The following is a 23,551-nucleotide window of genomic DNA, read 5'->3' on the forward strand; positions in this document are numbered from 1 at the left end:
GACTGCGCGGATGTACCTCTCACTCTTCAACTGCTTTGCCTGCATCCTTTCCTGTTCTCGAATTCACCAACATTCAAGGTCAACATGTCGACTCCGTTGAGCCTTCGGGCTCACGGCTCTTCCCAGCTCCCAATACTAGACACAATCGGTATCGGTTCTTTAGTTGCCGCTACCATATGGACGCTTTCTGTGTTTTCTGCCCTAGTGTGGATTCTGCATAACATGCACATAAGGCCGATTCGTCTTTTAAACCTCCATGTCCTTTTCTGGTCTGTTATCATCCTTCATGGCTTTTGGCTCGTCAATGTGCTTGCCTATCCGCTGATGGGACCCATGTCCTGCGCAATGGAGTTCTGGTTGATGTCCCTGGTTCTACCGATCGGCGTCATGCTATATCAGTTTCATAACTTTGACGTCCTCGCGTTGATCATGGGTTACCGAACAAACACCGAAGATGATCCCTTGTACTACCAGGATCGTGGTTTCCGAGGGATACTTCGCCGTTGGGAGCGCTACTGGCTGGCTCCACCAGTAATTCGTGCAGCGGAGCTTGTCTTTTTACTCTTAATGATACTGTGGCAGGTATGTCGTTCCTCCACTGGGTATTCGGAGAGAAGAAGGCGTAGTGGTGCTGGGAATTCTGAAGCTTATATCTCGACAGTTCCCTATCTCTCTAGTGAACTATCTCACTTCCAACAAATTCCAAGAGCATGGACTCTGGTCATCTTTTGGCAACGAGTTCGAATGTCGCAGAGGATTGGAGTGGTAGATTTCAACAATATCTACCTCTGCTCTGAGTATTGCATGCTGACGTGAACTCAGGTTTCCAGCAATTTTTTGGCCAAGTGCCTGGGGCCTTATTGTACTCCCATGGGCTCTGTGCACACACCGGGGTTTGCCTGAGATTCAGTCATGGCGTCCTCAAACAATATGGTCCCTGTTGGCTGTGTAAGTGCTTTCTTCTGTTTGGACACCAAGATTAGCTATGGATATTTGCTTACAGCTCTGTATAGAATGTACAGTGTAGTGCTTTGGGTTGTTAAAGTTGCTGCTAGAAAACCCGACGACAGTGAGCTTGACAGCTTCTGGGGATCAACACTATGGTGAGATTCCCCAGCCGGTGATGTTCCGAACCAATTTGCTGTTTGCTAATCTATTGTCCTTTCAATTACAGGTTTCTTCCTCTCGTCACAGTCTTAGAAGCTGCAGCACTCTACTTGCCCCTCCAAACCATCTCCTACATGAGGAAGTTCCTACGCCTTTGTGCACAAAATCACACAGTTGTTGAGCCCCTTGAGACACCTCCACTGTCACCAACATCACCCAGAGCAGATCTGAATGCAGTGATTGACGGAGACATGAGCGCTATTCTCTCGTTTGTTCTTACAAAAGATTATTCTGCAGAAAACATTCTCTTCCTACGCCATGTTCGCAACTGGAAAGCCAACTGGGAGCGTTTTTCAGCAGATCATGACAATCCTGAATCCCTCCGCCGCCACATGTTCACTCACGCTGTTGAAATTTACTCAACATACGTCAGCCTGCGCACCGCCAATTTCCCAGTCAACATCGAAGCGGCCATCTCCTCCGCCCTTGACAATATTTTCTCCGAAGCCACACAGTTAAGCGCCTCTGGCGACTCTGGCAACCTGATCACTCCGTTTGATTCTGTTATCGACACCAGCCAGGGAAACAATAGCGAGCCGGCCATCCCGCTTCGAAATCTTGGTCGTCAGTCTTCCAGTTCCTCGCGGCCTAGGCGTGCCCCAAGCATGACAGAAAATGCTTCTAGTGAGATGGTTGAGCGGTACGTGGAAGTCATTCTAGCCGACCTTAAGAAGATAGAAGAGCGCCCATCGAGCATGCCCGAGGCATTCACCATTCCCGAAGCTTTTGATAAGGATGTATTCGAGGAGGCTGAGAGGTCCGTTATGAATCTGGTGTTGAGGGATACATGGCCGAAGTTTCTGAGGTCTGAAGGGCGACACGAGGCTGGGAGAGCCACCGAGAGTGCATAGGGACTTTGAAGGATGAAATAAAGCAGGGTTGAAAAGATTTGGAGATGTTGAGAAAGGTTATTGCTATTGTTTTAAAGATATCTTGTGGCTCTTCTGGTTTCTCTGGATATCAAAGTGAGTACTCCGTACACAAGCTCTAGGTACTACTCCTCTCCAACCTTAAAGAAATGTTAAAAGTGAAGAATGTAAGCATGAAAAGAGTACCAATAAATCCCTAAACTCAAGAACTTTGGCTTTTTTCCTTGAGCACCCCGCTAAAACAAAATGAAACATCCGTTAAATTCCCTTTCAACAAATTCCCATCAACAGGCTTTTTTGCAGAGAGACCAAAACAAAAAATTATATATGTACATCACAAAGCAGGTATATCCATATCTATTGTATAAAACAATCCTTTTTTCCTCTTTTCTTTTTTTCTGTCTTTATTGTTGTTTTGCTTAAACAGCTCTGTGCCCATTTTCATCATCAGATTTATCAAGATCATCATTGTTGTCATCATTGTCATAATCATTGTCTTGTCCTCCGTGCCACCCATCTGCTTCTAGGTTTGGTGACCGAATTCCAAAACTGAGGAGGAAGCCGATAAATGCGATGCCTCCGAAAACCCCGAAGGCGAGCGCTTCTCCCTTTGGCTGCACTTTTGTCGCCACAGAGAAAAGGCTGCCAGATAAAAAGGGGCCTGCAGCCCGACCGGCGGCAGAAATAGTTTGAGCGAGGCCGTTGAGGGCTCCAAGGACGGAGTTGTCCGGCGCGGAGTTTGTAACCTGTGCGACGTCAGTACCAACGATGGTGTTATCGGGGTTAAGGGGCAAGTGAATCGGGAATGGCATACCAGGAGTAAAGCACTGGTTAGACCCCCGACCGCTGCGATGGTCTTCAGGAGCAAAATGAAGCAGAGCTCGATGCTTAGAAGGATACCGTCCTTGGAAAGTTTACCTTCGAGAGCAGTCTTGTCTTTATACCCAACAAAGGGCATTAGGGCAAAAGAGATGACAAAGCCAAAGAGGCCGGCGCGGTATGACCACCTATTGCCCATCTTGTCTCTCAGCCTCCCAAATATGCAGACTTGAAAGGCAATCGTGACGATGCCTGCAAATCCGAGAGACAACCCAATCTCCTGTGGTGTAAGCTCGCGGCCGGTGGGACGTGGGGCTTGAGCAAATATTGGATAGAGAGAGTTGTATGAGACGTTTGACAAGGCAAATATCAAGTATGTAAGAAGTAAGAGAAATACATCTCGGTTTAGCACTTCGTAGCTCGCGAGATCCTCACGATTCCCGCGCCGCTCGAAAAGGGGAACGGCGGGTGATTCGACATAATTGCGAGTACTTACGTCGCTATCGTAGCTTCTGCGACGCCTGGATGAGCTCCTACTTCTTAAGTAGGACGGTCTCGTCGAAGATGTAAATTGCCAGAGCCAGGTGAACAGATCACGGACCTTTTCCCCTATTTCAGGAAGACTGACAGCATCTTCAAGACTTTCTTCCAGAAAGAAAAAGGCCATGATAAAATCGAAAACCAAGATCACCGCCGAAGCAATATTTGGACCAAGATAAGGGAACCTCTCATCCAGACGAGTATTCTTCGAAACCAGGAGACCACCAAGTATCGGCCCAGTAATTCCTCCAATTCCATAGATAACAGGTAGATAGGTAAAAGCACGCGACTGATTGCTGCGGTCGGTTATTTCTCCAAGGCACGTCGAGACTACGCCCTGATTGCCATTGACCGCGCCCATCAGCACCTGCACAAGAATCGCCTGCCATAGTGTCTTGCAAAATCCGAATGCAACGAAGCAAGCCGCCGTGAGAATCGTACCCAGCAGGATAACGGGCTTGCGACCGATGCGATCCGAGAACCAGCCCCAGAAATAATTGGTCACAAATTGCGCCAGGGCAAAGGACGACGCGATCGTCCCGACATACATGCCGACTTTGGAATGTTCAACGTCCGGAAACGAGGAGGCCATGTCGGGCAGGTAAGGGCTGATGGAATTGAGCGCTGTCTGCTCGCAGAGAGCTATCAGAGCCAGGACGGCCATCTGCCTCACCGGTATGGGTGTGCCCGCGGAGGAGTTTTGATCGCTGTCATTGTCGCTGTCGGTCCGGGAACCATCGATTAAAGGAGTAGAATCGCTAGATGGAGGGCGGCCGCGGGACGTCGGTGGCGGAGTCGCAAAAGTGTGATATCGTGGTGTAGAAGATTTGCGCCTGGGCACGGAAGGGCGAGCAGCCATAGCTACCGGGAGCTGCGAAGGCTGGGGGAACAGTAATGAATGACGCGTTTAAAATGCTAAGAGACACCGCGCATTCTGAGCAAAGAGGGAATAAGATGTCTACTACTTAAAGTGTGCTTGACGATGAGATCATTCGGGGTATCCCCTCGACTCTGCGGTGACGGATTCACGGCGGGGGGATACTGTTAATTTCTTTCCACCCAATTGCACACAAAAAAAAAAAAAAAAAGAAAGAAAGAAAAAAAAGGCGATAGGCTAGGTGTAAGTCAAAGAATAAGTCATATTTCCAAATCCAATCTGTGCCGTCTCCCATGGGTCATGAATCAGTGGCGGCGATATCCCTTTTGCCCCGTGAAGGGAAAAAGAGCCGTTGAAGGCGGACCCTCGCGCCAAGCCCTGAGCCATCCCTCGCCAAGCCAGCCCGGCACCAGCCAGGTCGATCAGGAGACGACAAGAAGAGCACAAGATAAAAAGGTGACGAAGAGGACCGGTTTGGTAAGTCTGTCCAGGAGTTACATTCCTATGCTACGGGTGCTATGCTCATTTCATCAACAGTCCAACCGCCCACGGAACGCTCAATCCCCTCAGGTCCCCATAGTGCTGCCCAACTCCCAGGAAGACAATTGGAATGCCCGTCGCGTGCACCATGCTGACCAGCGTGCCAACCATATCTCCTACAGTGTCGCATTTGCTGATAATAAACCCATCGAGACTCCTTCCGGCCCCAAATGCCTGATTGAAATTGCGCGCTTGCATCACACTGTCCGTGCCAACAAGTGCTTCCCCAACCATGAAGATCTTGTCTGGAGCGGCAAATTTTGCAAATTTCTCCAGGGAAGACATGAGACGCTGATCGTTGTGACGACGGCCGGCAGTGTCAATGAGGACAACGTCGAAATCATTACTTGCGGCATAGGCGACTGCATCTTTGGCGACATTCGCGGCATCTTTGCCGTAGCCCTTTTCGTAAAGCTCAATTTGTCCGACTTGTTCTCTCTCACTCAGCTCTTTCAAGTTCCGTGCATGGACGCGTAGCTGCTCCACAGCGCCGGAACGGAACGTATCGCAGGCCGCGATAAGGACCTTATAATTGTTTTGAAGCAGGAAGAAACAGATTTTGCTGAGGTTTGTCGACTTGCCAACGCCGTTGACGCCCACAATTGAGATCACATATGGGCGTCGAGCTTGCTGATTGTTGCGAGGAGACGTTACGGCATCGATCTCGCGGAGCAGGTCCAACGATGATGTCGGTGTGAGAATCTTGCGCAGAGAGGATTCCATCGCCGAGCGGAGTGCGGAATCGATGCTCTGGAAGCTCCCGGTCTTTTTCCCCACCAGCTCGTGCTCCACACCCTCACATAGGCGAAGAGCAGCTTCGCGCGCAACGTTCTTCTTCAGCAAATGGTCCTCCATTGCTTTGATAGGCTTTTCAAGGTCGGCCTTGGTCAACACCTTTCCACCGACCACGTTCCGGAATAGGCCGCTGATAGCTCCAAGACCGGAGCTAACCATGCCGCTGGGTGTGTTGGACTTTGCCTTCTCCTGATCTGCTTTCTGCAGTATAGAGTGAACTTCATCTCCCAAGTCTTTGAGGACGAACTGGCCCTTTGCAGTTTTAGTTCCGAATGAGCGAGAATCAACCTCTTCAACCTGAGGCATTGACTCCGTAGCATTAGTGTTGGTGGCTGAATAGTCAAGGACCTCCCCATCATCCTCCTCAGCGAGCCCGTCAATGCCCCATTTTCTCATCTTCTTCTGCCCACCTTTGGTAGCTTTGCCTTTCTTGGGAGAATCACCATTCGGAGCAGTGTTCGCGGCCTTGCGCGCGCGTCTTGAAACGCGGCCCCCGGGCCCGGCTTTTCCAGTTATAAGGTGGCTTGGAGCAGGGGATCCGGACCGAGAAGTCCCTGGGGACATAGATGGCGTACTATCCTTCGACGCCACCGGCGCCTGTGCAGCACGATGCTGCGCTGTTGATAAGTCAGCAACTGTACGACTGGCAGTTTAGTCGCGTTGTGTCGTAACGTACCAGGCAAAAGACCCGGAACTGGTGGCGGAGGTGGGCCTCCAGTGTCAGCGTGGGCCAACGAGTCTTTCTTTTCTTCCACAATAATACGGGGCCCATCTTCGGTGGGCGCTCCAGCCGCATTCTCCAGCTCCTGGAGCTGCTGGTCGAAATATGGATCGAACGGGTACTCAACCACCCTGTGCTTAGGTCCCTTCAGCTGTTCCTTATAAAGATCTATGAAAATAGTCTTAATATTTTCAAGTAGCTCATCAATCCAACTTAGGTGTAAAAGAGACTGGTAAACGGCCTATACAACCTCCAAAGTTAGTTAAGTTGAGCGGGCAGAAGCTTAGCTCAAGGCGATCGTACCACAAAGAGCAATCCTAAATCCTTAGACCTGGTCCATCTTAGGGTATATTTCTCTTTCTTGTATTGCTGGTGTGCTGTGCCCTCCGCGCCAGAGTCCGGCAAGTGAATTTTCTCTTCGATAAAGACGGTGCTGATAAGATCGTTGACAATATGTGCGCCGACTGGCGCATATGACCTTGACCAGAGAACAACACCTGAGGCCGTGATGATTTCAAACGAGTCCAACATTTTAGCTAGCCAAGTTACTTTCTGTCTACTTCCAGCTCCAGAGAAAGTCCTTGCGCGAGAACCAACAAGCACTACTAGGTGAGCGAGGAAAAAGTCAGACAGACATTGTTCTGTGCCATCATCACACCATCTCCGCGCACGGACCAGCTGGGGCCAACTCTCATCAAAAGCCAAACCAAACTGCATGCTGCGAGTTGGTCTGGACAGATCACCATCTCTGTTCGCCAGCTTTCTCAACAGTGTACGTATAGAGTTATATATAAATTTACATTGCTCCTCTCCGGCCAATCGGTACTTTCAGCTTCTTCTGACAATCTGATGTAATTATCTTGCCATCAACAGCTCTGAACCTCGCCCCGGCCCAAGAGCCAACTGCCCGCAATCGAAGTCACCATGCACAGAACACCCTTCCAGGCTCCTCCGCCTGCGCAATCCCCTCCTCTCCACCATCCCGTTCCTCAGCATGTCTCCACGGTACCCATGATGCGCTCGCCACCACCTCCCACCACCCAGCAACCGCAACAATCCAGCTATGGAAACCCGTATCAGCCAGCTCCCGCACAGGGGGGTAGCGGCACATTCGCGCCCAATTTCGGCGGCTTCATGACAGATCCCACGACGCACATGGGCTTTCAGGTTGGGAAATCAGCCATGATGGCTGGTCAGGAATATATGGAGCAGAATGTAAGGTTGCCCTACTCTTTGATAAGAATGCGCTCTAACACACCCACCTCGGCAGCTTAACCGATATGTCTCGATCCCGGCGTTGAAACATTACTTCAACGTTTCCAACTCCTACGTGATTAAGAAACTCGGCCTCGTTCTCTTTCCCTGGCGCCACAAACCCTGGTCTCGACAGCAAGGACGCCTCTCTTCCTCAACGACCGGTCCCAATGGCCAGATTTCTCAGGCCCAATACACCTCAATTTACCTCCCACCTCGCGATGACATCAATTCCCCTGATATGTATATCCCTGCCATGGCGTTGGTGACGTATATCCTACTTTCCGCTGTCCTGGCTGGCTTCCGTGGTAGCTTCCACCCGGAGCTGTTGGGCTCAATAACTACAACAGCACTGGCCGTTGTGATATTTGAGATCATTTGCTTAAAAGTTGCAATGTACATTCTCAGCATCAGTAACGACTCTCAACTCCTGGACTTGGTCGCCTATTCCGGATATAAGTTCGTCGGCATCATTCTCACTCTAGTTGCGGCGGAAACCCTAAGCCCGGGACGAGGCACTGGAGGCTGGGTCGGATGGCTTGTTTTCACCTATACCTTTCTCGCAAATTCCTTTTTCTTGGTAAGTCTTTTCCTGCATCTCTACGATGGACGGAACTAACATCTCCTCCCAGCTCCGTTCCCTGAAATATGTCCTCCTGCCTGACTCTTCAAGCGATGGCCCGATCCGTGGAGGAACTATGCCCACTGTAGCCCGCTCCCAACGGAACCGACGTACCCAATTTCTTTTCATATATTCCTACATCATGCAATTCCTCTTCATGTGGGTCCTCAGCCGACTGGATCCCATCACATCCACATCCGCTCCGAAAATCAAGCCTCCCACTGTTCCCGCATAAGCGAGGAATCTCCAAATAATGACCTAGAGATTTTCAGCTTCCCTTCCCCTTTTCCTAATGTGTGTTGGCAGGTAATTAAAAAGGATGCGAAACAAAAAGGAGCGTGCATGGACTGTTGCAACCAGTTTCCGAACCTAACTGGTGTACGAGTATATTTTAATCAGATGATTGTCCAACTTTGGTAAGGTCTACGTGTTTACATGTGGGTGTCGTGGGCTAGATTTCTATTTTGGTGATGATCTTGTGTGATGTTATTGGGCTCGCATTAGTTCAGCTATGTTTTATTTCACATATTCTAACACCTTTGTCCAAACCTGGTGCTCTTTCGCGATTCAGATTCTTCTCATATTTTATACCCACCCCTTGCTGATCTTTTACTCCAGTGGCGCAACTACACTTACCTATATACCTCTACAACTTGTGCAGCTAGGGAAAGCTTAAGCAAACCTGTTAACCTGAGATAATGCAATTTCAAATTTCAATATCCAGACTACTACACTCAATATTCAGTCTTCATATAGCTTTATACCCCTGATTTAGACCCACTGTTGTTTTCCCCGACCCGCTGATTTCACAAGTATCTTGACTCTATTCGCCTTTTGCCATTCCCGCCCCAAAACAATTTCTACTTACTCTGCAGGCTGTTTGTTCTCTTTTTCTTGCACTAAATGTTCATTTTCCTTGGCCTTCCCTTTAGCTTCTTTTTTGGCTTCTTTGATCTTTGCGCGTTCTTTGGCGGCATTCTGTTCTTGAATGAGTACGTTCCGTTGCTCCTCCGCCCAGGCCGCGAGCTTTTCTGTGTTATTCAGGCACCACAACACAACTTCACGCGCAGCAAAAGCATCTTCTAGACTATCATGTCCTTCCCCTTCCTGGATTGTGATGCCTAAAAATAACCCACATAACCTTTTCAGGCCCCAAGAACGCGCGAATTCCTTGCCCACGGCATGTCTTGTCAGAATCTCCGAGTCAACGACTCGAGTGTGCACCATTCCCAAGGCGTTCAAGTCGTTGGACAGGGATTGGCCGATCAGGATGGTTTGCGGGGTCATATATGTCCAGAGTAAAGCTCGGGCAGCTTCCCAGTGCGGGAGGGCTGTTCCATTTGTCACCGCTTCTGTAACCATTGCCTCTGTAATGCCACTAAATTTTGTACGCCAGTCTAATACCCGCACTGATGGTTTGATAAGGTAGTTGATGAGAACACTCCCGGTGAGATAGTCGATGGCGCTGATACTGACTGGATGCTGACCAGCAATAGTACTAACCATTTCGCAATCAAGCGCGATGGCGACACATTCACGGGGATTTTTGTACTGTCTACCCGGGGTGGCTTTGAACTTCTGGAGCTTAATAGAAAGAAGTTTCCCAGGGGGCATGTATTCATGAGATGTAGCGGTAACACATCCTGCATTTTTGGTATTGCAACAGAGATACATGGGTTTCTCGTTACCGTTCTTCTTGGAGAGCTACAATTCATTTTTGTTGATTAGAATGTGAGTAATGGATGGGAATAGTGGCGAATGTGTTACTCACGCCTCTGGTGTGGTAAGCGCAACCAATTTTCCCTTCCACGCGCCGTTTTACTCCTGTTTAATCGTTAACTTAGTTCTGCAGGGGTCCATAGGACCAGGAGGTTAATCAATACCCTTGCAGTTCCTGCAGCGGCTATAGCCATCTATTTCGTCTCTGCTAAACTTCTCCCGTCGGTAAGACTGAGGGAGCTCACTAAGCGAGTGGCAGCTCTGGGAAAGAAGGTCCCATTGCTCTCTATGTTCATCAATTGGTATTATGGACCAGCGCTCATTTTCAGCAGTTTTTCCCACAGGCACATCCATGAGAGTGATATGCTCCGCATTGGGCGTGTCTCCGTGCTTCGCCGCCCTGTGTTGTTCCAGGGCAGCATTGCTATCAAACATCCTTTTGCAACGAAGACAAGCAACCTTGCATGGTTTAGAATAGCGGCGCCTTGTCGATCCTGCAGTGTTAGGCATTTTCTGCTAATCCGATTCTTAACCCACAAGTCAGATGTTGCAAGCTGCTAGTGATAAGGCCACAATCCACAGGTATTATCAAGGATAGGAAGTGTTGAAGATAGCTGAGGCGTCCACTCACAGGTTCTCCCTGATGGACAATGAAGAGGAGATTGAATCTGCTTGAGAAGGATGAATCAGGACTTTATATGTATAAAAGACAGGCTTCTGCCTGCATTACTACAGATGACATTCTGTGGGGTAAGAGCCAGCTGTCGATCCTGCGCCAAGAATTTCAATATAGAGGAGGCCAAAGCGCAGAGCCTATGGATAAACATGCGATTGTTTGTGAATACATTGAGTGCTGTTTGGACACAAAGTGTGTAGCCAGGAATGATAGTTGCTGGTCAGGAGTGTTGCTGCCATCCGTCTGCGAACAACTATGTGGGAGTGACAGGCCTTGTCTGCTCCAGCTTGTCTAAGACGTGCACTAGACAGAGGTGTACAATCGAAGCCCCCCCAACGAGTACATTGGATATGTATGCCCTTCCTCAAGGCTCACGACACGTCACACCAATAACCTAAGGGTATGGAACACAGAGCACCCCGCATAAACTTGATGGTCGTCATGTGTATTCAGTCAATGGTGACAGCAACTCCAAAATAGGGTATGTTGTTACTAGACTCCCAGTAACTCCAAGGTATTTCCAGAAGCTGCTGGCATCGCTTCGACGCTTTCATTCCGACAAATGAATCCTGGCTCATGCTCAACGCAAAGTAACTAGGTTGTTACTGGAACTAAGGTTCCAAAATAAATAATCGGATAAACTAAGATCCGTTGAACGTCGAGGTCGGAATTCCGGAACATGAATATTTCCGTGTATGACGCCGTTAACCTTAAGGTTAGGATTTCCATCCCGCCAGTTCTCGCAGCACATTCGAATACCTATGATGTGATGGTTGGCAGTGATCAAGTGGGCAATCACTAGGAATCCAGCCATTTTAAGCCAGGATCTTCCAATGCCACGATGGCCATCATTCCCCAAAATATTATCCTAGTGAGAGTGCCAGCGTCTTCCCGCGCTTAATCGGGCGGAGCCAGGAAGACCGTTTCACGAGCCATTCGATCCGTAGAACTACGGAGTAGTGAAATATCAAAATGATTGGCGAGAGCCTAAGGCTGGAAGCTCCCAATGACGAGCAGACGTGCCACCCTAGAGCTCTAAATGACCCAGGTGCCGCTGGATGCCCGCTTTTTCTGGGGACCAGGGTTTGCTCCGCATGCCGCTTCCTTCCAGGTTTCTGCCTCGGGTCGACGTCTTATCACAGTGTATTACCAAGCTCCCGCTTTTTCAATGACTGGAATCAACGTCATGCTGACATTTAGTTTCCTGCTCCGTACATAACAATATATTGGGTGGCTGCCCCTGGTCTGGTTCAAGCCCGACCTACATATGCTGAAACCATATCGAAATCTCGCCCATTTGCTCGAATCTTATCCCAAATTGCGTGCGATTCCGATCAACTGTTCTCATGGCTCATATTGCTGCAGGAGGCTTGCACAAGATGAAGCAGGCGGTGCAGGGCATGACAGAGGATAAGAAGATCAAAGACCTTGCTCGAGACACCTCCGACGTGCATGCTCCGGCAACACTTACCACAGATCATGGCACTAAAGTAAGCAATACGGACAATTGGCTCAAGGCAGTAGACGACCACAGAACTGGGCCATCGTTGCTGGAGGATCAGATTGCTCGTGAAAAGGTATAGCCATATCAACCCCAAAACATTGGTTTTGTCACTGCGAGCTAACCAGCTGCAAAGGTTCACCGTTTCGACCACGAGCGCATACCCGAGCGTGTCGTGCATGCCCGTGGAACTGGTGCTTTTGGCCATTTCAGAGTCCTCGAAAGCGCGGCCGATGTCACCTCAGCTGGTGTACTGACCGATACCTCTCGGGTAACTCCTGTATTTGTTCGATTCTCGACTGTCCAGGGGAGCCGGGGCAGTGCTGATAGTGTTCGTGATGTCCGAGGTTTTGCGGTTAAATTTTACACCGATGAAGGTAATTGGGATCTTGTGGGGAATAATATACCGGTGTTTTTCATCCAAGATGCTGTCAAGTTTCCTGACTTTGGTATGCTGTCTGGATAGGAGGCCTTAAAAAGTACAGCTAATATTAATGTTATTTTAGTTCATGCTGTGAAGCCAGAACCTCATAATGAAGTTCCACAGGCTCAAACGGCACATAACAACTTTTGGGACTTTGTGTACTTACACCCAGAGGCTACTCACATGTTCATGTGGGCCATGTCTGACCGAGCCATTCCAAGGTCATTTCGAATGATGCAGGGATTTGGCGTCAATACCTTCGTTCTGGTTAATAAAGATGGGCTGCGACACTTTGTCAAGTTCCACTGGATGCCAGAACTAGGTGTTCATTCACTCGTGTGGGATGAATGCCTCAAAGTTGGGGGTCAAGACCCTGACTTCCATCGAAAGGACCTTATGGAGGCCATTGACAATAAAGCATATCCCAAGTGGAAGCTCGGAATTCAGGTGATTCCGGAGGAGAAGGAGCACGATTTTGAATTCGACATCTTAGACGCTACTAAGATCTGGCCAGAGCACTTGGTTCCGATTCGTTGGATTGGTGAACTTGAGCTCAACCGCAACGTTGACGAGTTCTTCCCACAAACCGAACAAGTTGCCTTTTGCACGAGCCATATCGTTCCCGGTATAGAATTCTCAGACGATCCGCTGCTTCAAGGCCGCAACTTTTCATACTTTGATACTCAGATATCCAGGCTAGGAATTAATTGGGAAGAGCTTCCGGTCAACCGGCCCGTTTGTCCTGTTATGAATCACCATAGGGATGGGCAAAAGCGCCATCGGATCATGCAAGGCACAGTGAACTACTGGCCTAATAGATTCGAAGCCCTTCCTCCAGCAAACCCAAACGAAGGCGGTTTCGTGTCATACCCATCGAAGGTATCTGGTATCAAAGCCCGTAGTGTGAGCAAGAAGTTCCGCGAACACATCAACCAGGCCCAACTCTTTTACAATTCCATGAGCGATCATGAAAAGTATCATATCAAGAAAGCTTTCGCGTTTGAATTGGACCATTGCGATGACCCCATCGTATACAACCGCCTCGTTGAGCGACTCACCGAAATCGACCTCGATCTCGCCCAATCCGTCGCGACGATGGTTGGTGCACCAACTCCACAGAAAGAAGGTCGACCAAACAAAGGCGAAAAAACAACTGGCCTCAGCCAACCAGAACTTAACAAGAAATATGCCGGAGAGCCGACTATTAAATCCCGCCGTATAGCCATCCTCGTCGGCGACGGCTACGATCAAGTGGCATTAATCTCTGCAAAAGGCGCAATCAAAGCCGCCGGGGCCATCCCATTCATCATAGGCACAAAACGCCAGGCTATCTTTGCAGACCACGAAGATCCGGGCAAGGACAAAGGTTTGATTCCTGATCACCACTACGATGGCCAGCGCTCAACCTTGTTCGACGCGACTTTTATTCCTGGAGGGTCCCATATCAAAAAGCTGGGTGGAATCGGACAGATCCAACATTGGATCACAGAGTCGTTTGGACATCTCAAGCCCATAGGTGCCACGGGAGAAGCGGTTAATCTTGTCGCTCAGGCGCTAAGTGCGGTGCCGGAAGTTGACTTGGCGGATGCCTCTGATGGGAAAGTGGTCGAGTCTTATGGTGTGGTGACAAGTAGCAAATTGCATGAGCCGGAGAGTCTTGCCGAAGGTATTAGGATCCTCAAGGAGGCAAGCGACTTCCTGGGCAAGTTCTTTTATCAAGTTTATGAGTCCAGGAATTATGAGAGGGAGATGGACGGGTTGGTTGATAAGGTTGCTTTTTAGCAAGAGCCCACTACTCGAGCGCGAGGTACCAAATTGGCTTATTGTATTTTCCAACGTATTTTCTGGATTTTGTACGGAGTACTCCGTACGGAGTTGTACTCAAAACAAGAATGACAGCTGTTCTCTCTTTTCGAAAAAAAAGAAAAAAGAAGCTAGTTCAGCTACGGAGTAAGTACGGAGTAGATCCACCAAACGACATCGCTGTTTGAGTAGAAATCATTCGGTAAGTTTGCAGCGTTTGAGATCTACAAGGTATGATAAGGTTGCCTACTCTCAAAGCGTAGGATAATTTCGCATTGTCTTAACTCAATATCGGGCCGCCCTTTTTATCGTAGGGAGTGTGACTCCAGTCACCGGTTATCATGGTAGAGTGTCCTTTGTGTGTGTTTTTTTTTTTTTTTTTTTTTTTTGAAGAGCAGAGGATGAGAATAAGTCCCACCACTTGAGTTTGTTTGCCTTTGTTTGTTCCATTTGCTTGCCTTGCCTAGCACACCTCCACTAGTAGCAGATAGCCCCATACACTTATTTATGATTCGTCTGTACAAAGTAACTCGCGCATGAGTTCATGGTTACATCATCAGCACTCTTGCTTAAACTCGTTTCGGCTGTGTTTGCATAGCTTGGTCACGTGCGGATTCTCTGGCGTCCAAAACTGAAAACCTGGTTCAAGGCTAACATCGCCGCTGAGATCTCATACCATCCACATTGACACATGCTAAGCTATTGAAGTATTTCCCAGCTCTGATTAGACAATGATGTTTGTGGATGCAGAGTCCAATGGCTGAAAGCATAGCTGCAAGAGACCATTATCGTTGTCGTGCTGATTGCGGACTTCGACGATAGCTGACCCCCTGGGGCGTTACTGTGGGATGTCTGGTGGGGATGCATGACGGATGGCAGTGACACAGTTTCTCTAACGAATTGATATGCAAAATACTGATCTACACCGTTGTCCGGATCAAGTGCGCGGTCAGCTGGGGGACAGGAATCAAGGAAACAAAAATAACCAACGGTATACCTGGTCGGCTCTGCACTGTGATAGACTGAATGTGGCGTCATCCTCCGAATAGCTACTCGAAAAACAAATCCGAACACGGTGAATATGGAAAGAATTTTTTTGCGAGTTCAAAATATGGAAATAACAGCCGTGCTTTTGCTGAGGATGCTACCGGTGATCATTTCATTCTCCCTGAGGTAGAAGTAGGATCTACGGATTCAGCTGGGAATTCCACGAGTCAATGTTGGGAAACGCAAGAACTTCAAGAGATTGGTGATTATGGTATAATCTCCGTTGTCCCAGGAAGACGGAACAAGCCGAAGAAACGGACTAGGCAACATGTGCCTCTTTTTCACCATTTGCGGGGCTTCGATACTGGCATCGTGAGCTCACAGTAAATTGTCATTATCCTGACTGGCCACTCAAAAATGGGATGGAATGGTTGCTGAGACATTGGCTCCGGGATCTTCGCATTCGACGACTACTTAGGAGGCTCTGGAGCACTTGTACAATGCAGCGCACCTTGCAAGACAACGACATTGGCTGGAGGATCGCGGCGAAAGGGGACTAAGCATCGGGAGGCGGATTCGGAGCCAGTACGGGCGCGATTAGACCTGTTTCGCTGATGCGTCGCCTCGGTTGATCCCGAATTGCGTCGATATGTTTTTGAGCGAGAAGAGTTTCGCTCTACACAAATAGCTGGCACGTTCACATGCATCGTAAGGCGGGTGTCACCTTGAGGATCTTCAATGAAATCGGCATCGAAACATATCAGTGCTCCATACATTTCATATCAAAATCAACACCGAATCTCTAAGGCTAAATTGATAAAACCTTTCGATGCCCATAGCGAATATCTTCAAGTCTCCTGAGAAGACCTCGGACTCTATGAGCTGTAGGACCCTTGTTGGAACCGGTGGATTTCAATAAAAGCAGCAACACAAAAAGCCATGTCCTCACATGGAATTTTCAGTCCATGTCTGCATTGATGTTGCCGAGTAGTAACATGAATTTAATAATCCGACGCCTGAGCTTCATGCGCAGATTTGCGACTCACCCGCAGGCTTGAGCCAAATCCAACGACAAAGGCAGGGCTGTTACTCCGTGTCCGTTGGTGAACTGGCATCGAAAGCATTCATTTACGGAAATAACTCCTTTGGCGTAGAGCTAGCGACAAGCTCCCTTGTTACGGCACGTAACAGGCCTCAGGTTGTACCCTGTACATATGCGAAACGCGGGAAACATCAAGCATGATTCTCTTCGCCTCCCGTTGGCCAATGAAATATGGCGATTAAGCGCTGCAGGACCGCTTTCCGCTCGGCTCAAGGATGGAACTTGGCATCAGTTGCTTTTTGACAAAACATACCTTTTTTTCTGCGAATGGGCGGACCGAGTAATGATTTAGCCATTAAGTACCATTAATGTTGGGTTTTTCTAAGGGGCTAAATGCTCAGAAAAAGAGCTCAGATGGTTTGCCCATGCGGAAACATGCAGCGTGATTGGATCAGCATACCATGTACCGGACCCCAACGTCCTGGGCCGTGCAGAAATCTCAGGATCTGCACGGGATTTTCCTAGGTTCCGTGCTCCCTTTAACTAACCATCGACATGATTGGCCGTTTTAGCGTGGGTTGACAGCAAATCTGTCCTTTTGCGGTGGGTTACCCGCTGCGCCTCCAGACAGAAATAGAAGCACGGGGAACGCTTGGGAGCTCGGCACTTGGCAGGGTCGTTATCCACTGCGCAGCGCTTGCCTCGATGGACCTCATTCTTGTGAGGAGAATGTGATCGCCGCGGGTTGAATAAGCGACTCCCCAGCGAATCAATTTTATTTGTCTGACGGAGGTCGAGGTGACAAGAGTTCGCGGGTCCGCGGGGGTGCTGCCTAGCATGATGCGCCATCCATTCGAGAAGAATTTGGTTAACTGCAAAGGGCTGGTGAGCAGAGTAATCAGGTGTCTTCTGTTGTCGCGGAGAAAAAGATTCCAATCAACGACGGGACAGCTTGCACAGCGAATAGAAGGTTTAGAATGCCGGGTTAGCAACCAACTCACTACTTATCCCCGAGAGCGACAAACCCGACTCATTCTCGAGGACAAGGAATACGACTTTCCCGGGTAACAAGACCCCGGGATCCAAACCAAATGGTGGTATTGGGAACGATTTTCGGATTCCGGGGTTCGTGACGCAGGGAGCAGGGCATGAAACACTTAGGATTGCGGACATAGGGGGTGAATCGAGAGGGAAGAAAAAGTGAAGATACGAGCTAACTAACGCTGAGGAAACAAAAGCACACGCGCAGGTGGATAAGCATGAGGGCAGAGTTATGGCGTATCTCCTTCTCTCAGATGGGTGTCGTATTCTGTGCTCGGATGTGATACGGGTAAGAAGCACAAAACGCATTCCTCTTCGACTATGTCTCTTCGTCCACGATCCTGAAGGAATACCAAGGCTTTGATAATCCCCGTCCAGGCCAGCAGCGGCAGAGGATGTCTCGTGCTGGGGAGAGGCCAATTAACCTGAGGAAAACGGCGACCTTGGGCATTCGTAGTGAAGCATCGGGTTAATCGCCAGCCAACTCCATTACTCCGCTTGGCTTTGCTCCCCAGCTTAACCAAGTTAGATATGCGTGTAGCACGTTCACTTGACTCGGCGCTGACTTTGGTGGCTCAAAAGCGGGCCTGCGACTCGACCAGCGCCTCTTCGGCCCAGCTCCAGTTCTTCGCGACACTCTTCGCCATGCGAATACTCGATCATCTCGCATTTTACGGACTAATAACACCTCTATTCTCGTTTACACTGTAAATCTCTCGTGTCCATCTTTATTCTGCTTCGTCCCACCATTGCGTTTAGCGGTCGCACGAGAGTCCGTGTGCTGTGTAATCCTCGCGTCGGGTCTGCAAAGGTTGCAGCGGTTCGCTGAATAGTTAAAATAACGTTGTCGTCGGTTAGCCACACGTCTTCTTCCCATCACGCTGGTGGTGGCCGGAGATACTGGCATTTTTAGCAGGCTAGCCCTTGCATGAAAACCTTCGTGACATGACAATGCATGTCGGGTCGAAGGATTGTGGCGGGGAACACCCCAGCTTGATCCTTGGCCCCATCCAGCCGGCATGGAAATAATCATGACACCGCAGCAATCTAACTCTGTAACTAACTTAGCGTGGGAGCAAAGACGCATGTCCTCTGCGGAGGAAGTTGCTTATTGCAGAACAGGCCGGTTTTTGAGCCCTTCCTGCAGCCCCTTGTCGAGCATCGCCCATCAGCCCAGGAATAAGACGATATCTATAGCCATGATCCCTCCCGGGATATGGGATGTTGTCTCTTGCTGGGAATATACATAAAACAAAAAGGCATGGGCTTCTTCTCTTTCTGCATACGTATAGAGCATCCCTTCCATCTCTTCATCCTCGTTCCAGCATATCTATCTTCTACTATTGTTCGTAAATTGACGTTCAATCAAAAAATTCAAACCCCAGGGACTGCAGTTCATCTGCCAGGAAAAGAGGTTCAGCCCGCTTCAGAACAGATTCAGCGAGAAGGTTGATAGGGTTGCTGGCCAGCATAGAACTTCATCTCACGGTTATCTACTGATCATGCCAAGGGTGAGTGGTCTTTAATGTTTCTAGGATGAAAGGATGAGGATGGCACAGTGCTCTTTTTTCAGCTGCGTTGTTTGGGATCTGCGTATTTTTTTTTTTTCCTTTTGTTTCCCTCTTTGAGAGCACTATTGAATTGTTGCTTTCTTGGACCAGTCCTATGAAAGCCAGGTCCCGCCTGGTAGAAGGCTCCCGGTGACTTGTCCTTTTTAAAAAGCTGTACCAAGATGCAAATATGTTCTTGAATCTCAAATCCAAGATACGAAGCTACATGTTGTAGGCTTGTCAGCTTTAGCGTCTCATCTTTCTCTCTTGTTATATTTCGGGTATTGGGAAAAGTACAGAGGATCGTTTGGATTTCCACGCTGACTTTGGCTGTCTATAGGGAGAGCGAATTTAAGGTACTGGTTCAACGATGCCCTGTTCCGACTACCTTCCAAACCCAATGCTGCACCCTGGGTGTCAGCAAGAGGGCAAATTCACGAAAAAACAGCAGCTTCCTCTCCCTGCAGCTTGGTCAAGAAACTCGCGTCCTCAGTCACCACAGGTTCCATCCCGGAAATCAACCAAATCGGTCCATGGAGATTTAAAGGGTACGAAAAAGCATCTCACGGGTATGCAGAAGGTCGAAATTGTGAAATCTATATGGCAGGTCAACATGCCGCTGTTACATTCAAACGGTCCTGTGGATACAGCGATGGAGTACTTCAACAAAATTGACTGCCCAAGGATGGCTGGGGCACGATTTGAACCGCGCCAGACCAATTCTCGGTTCTCTCATCGAGGTGCACATACCAAGAGCTTATACGGAGAGCGGACGAAGCCCGGCAGGCCTAGAATTCACAGGAACATGACCACTGTAAAATCCGGGCTTTTTCGTGAGCAGCTATCAACAGTGCGCGGGTCCCATGTTCCTCTAGCGCACTATACACATGTGCCTGCAGCCCCAGAACACCCAGCACAATTTCCGGAGAGAACACTGGCAAAAATCAAAACGTCAGGGTTACACCACCCAAAAATCAACACGGAATCCACTTCGCCAGCCCCAAAGGAACAGATGTGGTCTTATTCGCTTGAGAGGAATGTCCCATCACCCTTGGCTCGCCACGCCTCTGCCTTGTCTCCGCTTGCTGCCAGCCAATCGCAATCCTATTACTTTATCCCTGCGAAGATCGGTCAGTCTCCAGTCTATGATCGTTCTCCTTATCAGAATTCTCCTGCTTTAGGATCGGGTGCATCGACCTCAGGATTCAGTGCCGGCTTCACACCAAACATAAATGGTTTCATCTCTTCGAGGACCAGCATTGAGGATTCTCCGGATGTAATATCCCCTACTAATACTTCCGATGGTGTTTCACCCACTCAAGGTTATGATCTCATTTCTCCCATTTCTGCTGGAGTCTTCGACGACTGTCCGCGTTTGAAGAGAACCCCAACGTTTATAAAACAACGCTCGATCAGAGAATCCCAAATGAAGCCACTTCCTCCAGCACCGGGTATGCCTGTCGCTCCTTTGGTGATCCGCCGTGGCACACTTGTGAAACCTTTGGACATGCCGCGCCCACAGTCACGGGTGGATGAACCAGTCTTTCTTCCCCAGAACCCCAAACCTTCCGATTTGGATAGCCTCGACGAGGCTTTTCGGCGGTCTGGTCTCCTTGAAGATGAACCCAGCAGCGCTCGTTCTCCATCTCTGCAAGAGGCCACGGAGCAGCTAGAGAAGCAACTGTCTCGAATGTCCTCAGCTACCTCGCTCATCAAAGATCTCCCCGACTTTGGCCAAGAAGCTAGCAAGGACAGGGATTCTAGCACCTCTGCTCGCGAAGAGGCCATGTCCCTGGTTCAAGATGAGCATGCCAAGCCTCTCCATACCACCAAATCACATTTAGATGCACTGTCGAGGTTCTCGTCCGTCAAGAAATCAAGCTCTTACATCGGGGCTAAGGATTTCGCTCTCCGCCGTAGCATTACGCTATCTGCACATAACCTCTGTGAAGCGCAGAACAATGTTCAGCAATTGAAACACCACCATTCTTGCGACAATATCTCCAAAATCTCATTGCCTACCTCGTCTCATTCTCGAAGCATTTCTCTTGAAAGCTCTCCGCCGGTTTCCTGTGGACCTTTTCGAACATTATCAAGACGAGCACCAAGTATAGAACATCCTGCTCGTTTACGATTGCCTCGCATGCGAGCCACCGAACATCCATCGGAGGCCGCCCGCGAACTTGTAAACCTTAGTGTGGTCGTCGAATCGCCTTGTGAGAGCGATAATCGGACCGATTCTATGAACGATCAAGCTTCGTCATCAACGGCCGAAGACAGGTCACCTGGACCCAGCAGTTCCGATGCAGAAGAATCCCACCAACGCCCACCAACACCAGAAGGCCAGCCTTTAGTGGAGCAAAGTCCACCCGAACAGTTGGCCCTGTTTCCAAAGCTGCTTGAGATCTATACTGCTTCATGTGCCCCATCTCGAGCGTCTAGGGTACCAGAGCAGCTGATAAATAATATTTCTGCGGTAGCAGCAGAGAAAATCGTTCTTCGAATACTTCAAAGCGTTGATACTCTTGAAGAGCTGTTTAACCTTGCTGTTCTTAACCGGGCATTTTACAGTATATTCAAGAAAAATGAATTACTGCTTATTAAAGGCACTTTATTTCGCATGTCACCTGCTGCCTGGGAACTGCGAGAGATGAGCCCGCCATGGGAAGATGATGACTACGATGTTGGAATTGTGGACCGACCAGTACCCGAATATACTCCCGACCTCTACATTCGCCATTACATGAGAGATATGTGTACGATGGTTTCTTTGAAGTGGCTGATATTGGTCCGCTGTGAATCTCTACTTCGACCGGAGACAATTCGTGCGTTGGCGGGTCAGGATGAAGAGCGGTCCGCCGAGGTTGACGATGCATTTTGGAGAGTATGGACTTTTTGCCGACTCTTTGGTTGTGGAAAGGGCCGCGAAGAGGATATCGTTGCTCAGGCAGATTGGCTGAGCGGTGGAAGTCGAGCGCGGTCCCATAACCGCAACTCAAGCGCTCTTCTTACCTGTCCCTTAGCTGTGGACAGCGTTCTTTTTGACCCTCCATCAGGGTTTGCGGGAGGCAACCAAGGTGGATTGACGGCGACGCAGTTGTACGATATGATGGAGATATGGACTTGTCTGGGCGTCTTGGTCCAAGTTTTTTACGGGAAGAACGATGAAGCTCGTGAGTACGGCGTGTTCGATAGCTTGGGCGTTAAAGCGGGAGATCGTGCTGAAGAAGACGCTTTGCTTGGTAAGATCCCTCTCAGGGCCATCGTCTCCGGTTACATTATAGCTTTTGCTAACAGATTGTAGAAAGCTGGACACAATATCTCTTGACGCTTGGACCATCAGCGATACTCACACTCAGCAGCTTGAACCCGGATACACCAATTGAGACTATGTTCGCCCGTGCGCAGTCACTGGGTTGGACGAAATGGACCAGCCCCACAAAAGCAAATAGCGGATCCAACCGTTCTTTTCTTAAAGAAGCTGTTTCTCGCGTATATGATAATCGGCTGGTGAGAGGAAAAGAGGTCCCTCGATTCCAAACTCCGAACCTTCAGCAGTCCCAATCACCACAAATCGCACGACCATCTGGCCCTGGAAGACGACCCAGATCGTATTCGGCTGGGGCCAGCATTCCTAAACAGCGTCGCCGAGAATTTGCCCGGGAACTTCGTCGGAGAAGACAGGAAATGAAAGAGCAAGCTCAAAGTAAACTTCTGGCCCAAGATACTGAAGAACGACCAATTTCAAAGTTCCAGGAGGTTATTCAGAGACTCAACGGCTCCCCATCCAATCCAACTTCCAGTGATAGCAGATCAAAGATTCTACAGCCCACATCCGCCCCTTCTAATCGTAATCATACTGCTACAGGCACCACTCCTGCTATTCATATCGCTCCCCGTGGCCCCAGCCCTGAGGCCGAAGAAAAGATTTCCCAAGGCCGTCACCCCTCGCCAGCTCCTTACCAAAGACGCAGCCGAACTCCGGTCCCCACTTTCATCGACCCCGCCGACAAAGCGCTCCATAAGCTCGTATATGAACTTGGTTTTAACGAATCGGATGCCAAATGGGCACTTAAATGCACCGACACAGGCTTGTCACTGGACGTCGAAGCCGCTATTGAATTACTGCTCCCTAAAAGCGGGATTGGCAGTGACACCGTTGGAGGATGCGGCCGAGGGTGCACACTAAACGGGCACTCGCCGCCATCGTGCCCGAAGTTCCATGTCAAGAAATCAAGGACGACAGCGGGTACGGGCCTTTTGCACAGGCCTACTTGGAGGTGGGCTTGATCGGACCTTTTTGTGCTTTGTATACATCCGCGTGTACCATGCTCCTTTTCTTTTGGGCAAACTGTTTCTGTGTATTTTTCTTGGGTGATGATTATGGCCGTATATATATTTGAATGTTTTCGCATGTTGTATACTTGTTGAGCGGTCGTTCACTTTTCTCATGACTGATATCCCTGGTCCTTCCTTTGGTCAAATTTCTATGCTGTTGTCGATCCCTAGAATTATGTACCATCTAGTCTACATATGTTAGTGTAGCATGACAGATATGGCTTTCATTGAAACATGGTTAATTCTATTAAGCTAGTGTCAGATAT

At 49.1% G+C, this 23,551-nt stretch overlaps 11 protein-coding genes across 11 annotated transcripts; 6 read left to right on the forward strand and 5 right to left on the reverse strand.

Annotated features, from left to right (window-relative positions):
* Positions 1-84: 84 nt before the first annotated feature.
* Positions 85-2,212, forward strand: CIMG_10153 (uncharacterized protein; the record flags this gene model as incomplete). The annotated part of the gene is made up of 5 exons (XM_001239130.2): positions 85-582; positions 662-765; positions 823-948; positions 1,014-1,103; positions 1,175-2,212. 5 exons carry the CDS (start codon positions 85-87, stop codon positions 2,016-2,018), a joined length of 1,662 nt encoding a protein of 553 aa, XP_001239131.2. The 3' UTR covers positions 2,019-2,212.
* Positions 2,213-2,455: 243 nt separating this feature from the next.
* CIMG_10154 (MFS transporter) lies at positions 2,456-4,254 on the reverse strand (the record flags this gene model as incomplete). The annotated part of the gene is made up of 2 exons (XM_001239131.2): positions 2,456-2,782; positions 2,851-4,254. The coding sequence occupies 2 exons, from the start codon at positions 4,252-4,254 to the stop codon at positions 2,456-2,458; spliced, it is 1,731 nt and encodes a 576-aa protein (XP_001239132.2).
* A 296-nt stretch (positions 4,255-4,550) lies between these two features.
* Positions 4,551-6,906, reverse strand: CIMG_10155 (signal sequence receptor alpha subunit). The gene is made up of 3 exons (XM_001239132.2): positions 6,632-6,906; positions 6,284-6,569; positions 4,551-6,224 (listed from the first exon to the last, which is right to left on the reverse strand). Exons 1-3 carry the CDS (start codon positions 6,857-6,859, stop codon positions 4,795-4,797), a joined length of 1,944 nt encoding a protein of 647 aa, XP_001239133.1. The 5' UTR covers positions 6,860-6,906; the 3' UTR covers positions 4,551-4,794.
* A 205-nt stretch (positions 6,907-7,111) lies between these two features.
* Positions 7,112-8,929, forward strand: CIMG_10156 (Hrf1 domain-containing protein). The gene is made up of 3 exons (XM_001239133.2): positions 7,112-7,543; positions 7,599-8,162; positions 8,215-8,929. Exons 1-3 carry the CDS (start codon positions 7,253-7,255, stop codon positions 8,437-8,439), a joined length of 1,080 nt encoding a protein of 359 aa, XP_001239134.1. The 5' UTR covers positions 7,112-7,252; the 3' UTR covers positions 8,440-8,929.
* Positions 8,930-9,068: 139 nt separating this feature from the next.
* On the reverse strand, positions 9,069-10,433 carry CIMG_10157 (uncharacterized protein; the record flags this gene model as incomplete). The annotated part of the gene is made up of 3 exons (XM_001239134.2): positions 9,069-9,908; positions 9,976-10,028; positions 10,088-10,433. The coding sequence occupies 3 exons, from the start codon at positions 10,431-10,433 to the stop codon at positions 9,069-9,071; spliced, it is 1,239 nt and encodes a 412-aa protein (XP_001239135.2).
* Positions 10,434-11,945: 1,512 nt separating this feature from the next.
* Positions 11,946-14,454, forward strand: CIMG_10158 (catalase A; the record flags this gene model as incomplete). The annotated part of the gene is made up of 3 exons (XM_001239135.2): positions 11,946-12,176; positions 12,237-12,549; positions 12,607-14,454. The coding sequence occupies 3 exons, from the start codon at positions 11,946-11,948 to the stop codon at positions 14,304-14,306; spliced, it is 2,244 nt and encodes a 747-aa protein (XP_001239136.1). The 3' UTR covers positions 14,307-14,454.
* An 899-nt stretch (positions 14,455-15,353) lies between these two features.
* On the forward strand, positions 15,354-15,701 carry CIMG_13551 (uncharacterized protein; the record flags this gene model as incomplete). Its single annotated transcript, XM_001239136.2, has 1 exon — positions 15,354-15,701. One exon carries the CDS (start codon positions 15,354-15,356, stop codon positions 15,699-15,701), a length of 348 nt encoding a protein of 115 aa, XP_001239137.2.
* An 83-nt stretch (positions 15,702-15,784) lies between these two features.
* On the reverse strand, positions 15,785-16,090 carry CIMG_12515 (uncharacterized protein; the record flags this gene model as incomplete). The annotated part of the gene is made up of 1 exon (XM_012358388.1): positions 15,785-16,090. The coding sequence occupies one exon, from the start codon at positions 16,088-16,090 to the stop codon at positions 15,785-15,787; it is 306 nt and encodes a 101-aa protein (XP_012213811.1).
* Positions 16,091-17,328: 1,238 nt separating this feature from the next.
* Positions 17,329-18,067, reverse strand: CIMG_13552 (uncharacterized protein; the record flags this gene model as incomplete). The annotated part of the gene is made up of 2 exons (XM_004444617.1): positions 17,329-17,802; positions 17,891-18,067. 2 exons carry the CDS (start codon positions 18,065-18,067, stop codon positions 17,329-17,331), a joined length of 651 nt encoding a protein of 216 aa, XP_004444674.1.
* A 56-nt stretch (positions 18,068-18,123) lies between these two features.
* On the forward strand, positions 18,124-19,196 carry CIMG_12516 (uncharacterized protein). The gene is made up of 2 exons (XM_012358389.1): positions 18,124-18,683; positions 18,783-19,196. Exon 1 carries the CDS (start codon positions 18,417-18,419, stop codon positions 18,645-18,647), a length of 231 nt encoding a protein of 76 aa, XP_012213812.1. The 5' UTR covers positions 18,124-18,416; the 3' UTR covers positions 18,648-18,683; positions 18,783-19,196.
* A 121-nt stretch (positions 19,197-19,317) lies between these two features.
* CIMG_10160 (uncharacterized protein) lies at positions 19,318-23,456 on the forward strand (the record flags this gene model as incomplete). Its single annotated transcript, XM_001239137.2, has 2 exons — positions 19,318-22,189; positions 22,252-23,456. The coding sequence occupies 2 exons, from the start codon at positions 19,318-19,320 to the stop codon at positions 23,235-23,237; spliced, it is 3,858 nt and encodes a 1,285-aa protein (XP_001239138.1). The 3' UTR covers positions 23,238-23,456.
* Positions 23,457-23,551: the final 95 nt, after the last annotated feature.

This window comes from Coccidioides immitis (genome assembly GCF_000149335.2).
Source record: "Coccidioides immitis RS genomic scaffold supercont3.5, whole genome shotgun sequence".
NCBI classification, from domain to species: domain Eukaryota; kingdom Fungi; phylum Ascomycota; class Eurotiomycetes; order Onygenales; family Onygenaceae; genus Coccidioides; species Coccidioides immitis.

Excerpts from the sequence above, each read along its gene's own strand:
- CIMG_10156 (XM_001239133.2), top strand. The coding sequence starts at position 7,253 with ATGCACAGAACACCCTTCCAGGCTCCTCCGCCTGCGCAATCCCCTCCT. Across the intron at positions 7,544-7,598 it reads AGGAATATATGGAGCAGAAT|CTTAACCGATATGTCTCGAT; the intron begins GTAAGGTTGCCC and ends CCACCTCGGCAG. Across the intron at positions 8,163-8,214 it reads TCGCAAATTCCTTTTTCTTG|CTCCGTTCCCTGAAATATGT; the intron begins GTAAGTCTTTTC and ends ATCTCCTCCCAG.
- CIMG_12516 (XM_012358389.1), top strand. The coding sequence starts at position 18,417 with ATGGAAATAATCATGACACCGCAGCAATCTAACTCTGTAACTAACTTA.
- CIMG_10155 (XM_001239132.2), bottom strand. The coding sequence starts at position 6,859 with ATGTTGGACTCGTTTGAAATCATCACGGCCTCAGGTGTTGTTCTCTGG. Across the intron at positions 6,570-6,631 it reads ATTTAGGATTGCTCTTTGTG|GCCGTTTACCAGTCTCTTTT; the intron begins GTACGATCGCCT and ends GAGGTTGTATAG. Across the intron at positions 6,225-6,283 it reads AGTTCCGGGTCTTTTGCCTG|CGCAGCATCGTGCTGCACAG; the intron begins GTACGTTACGAC and ends ACTTATCAACAG.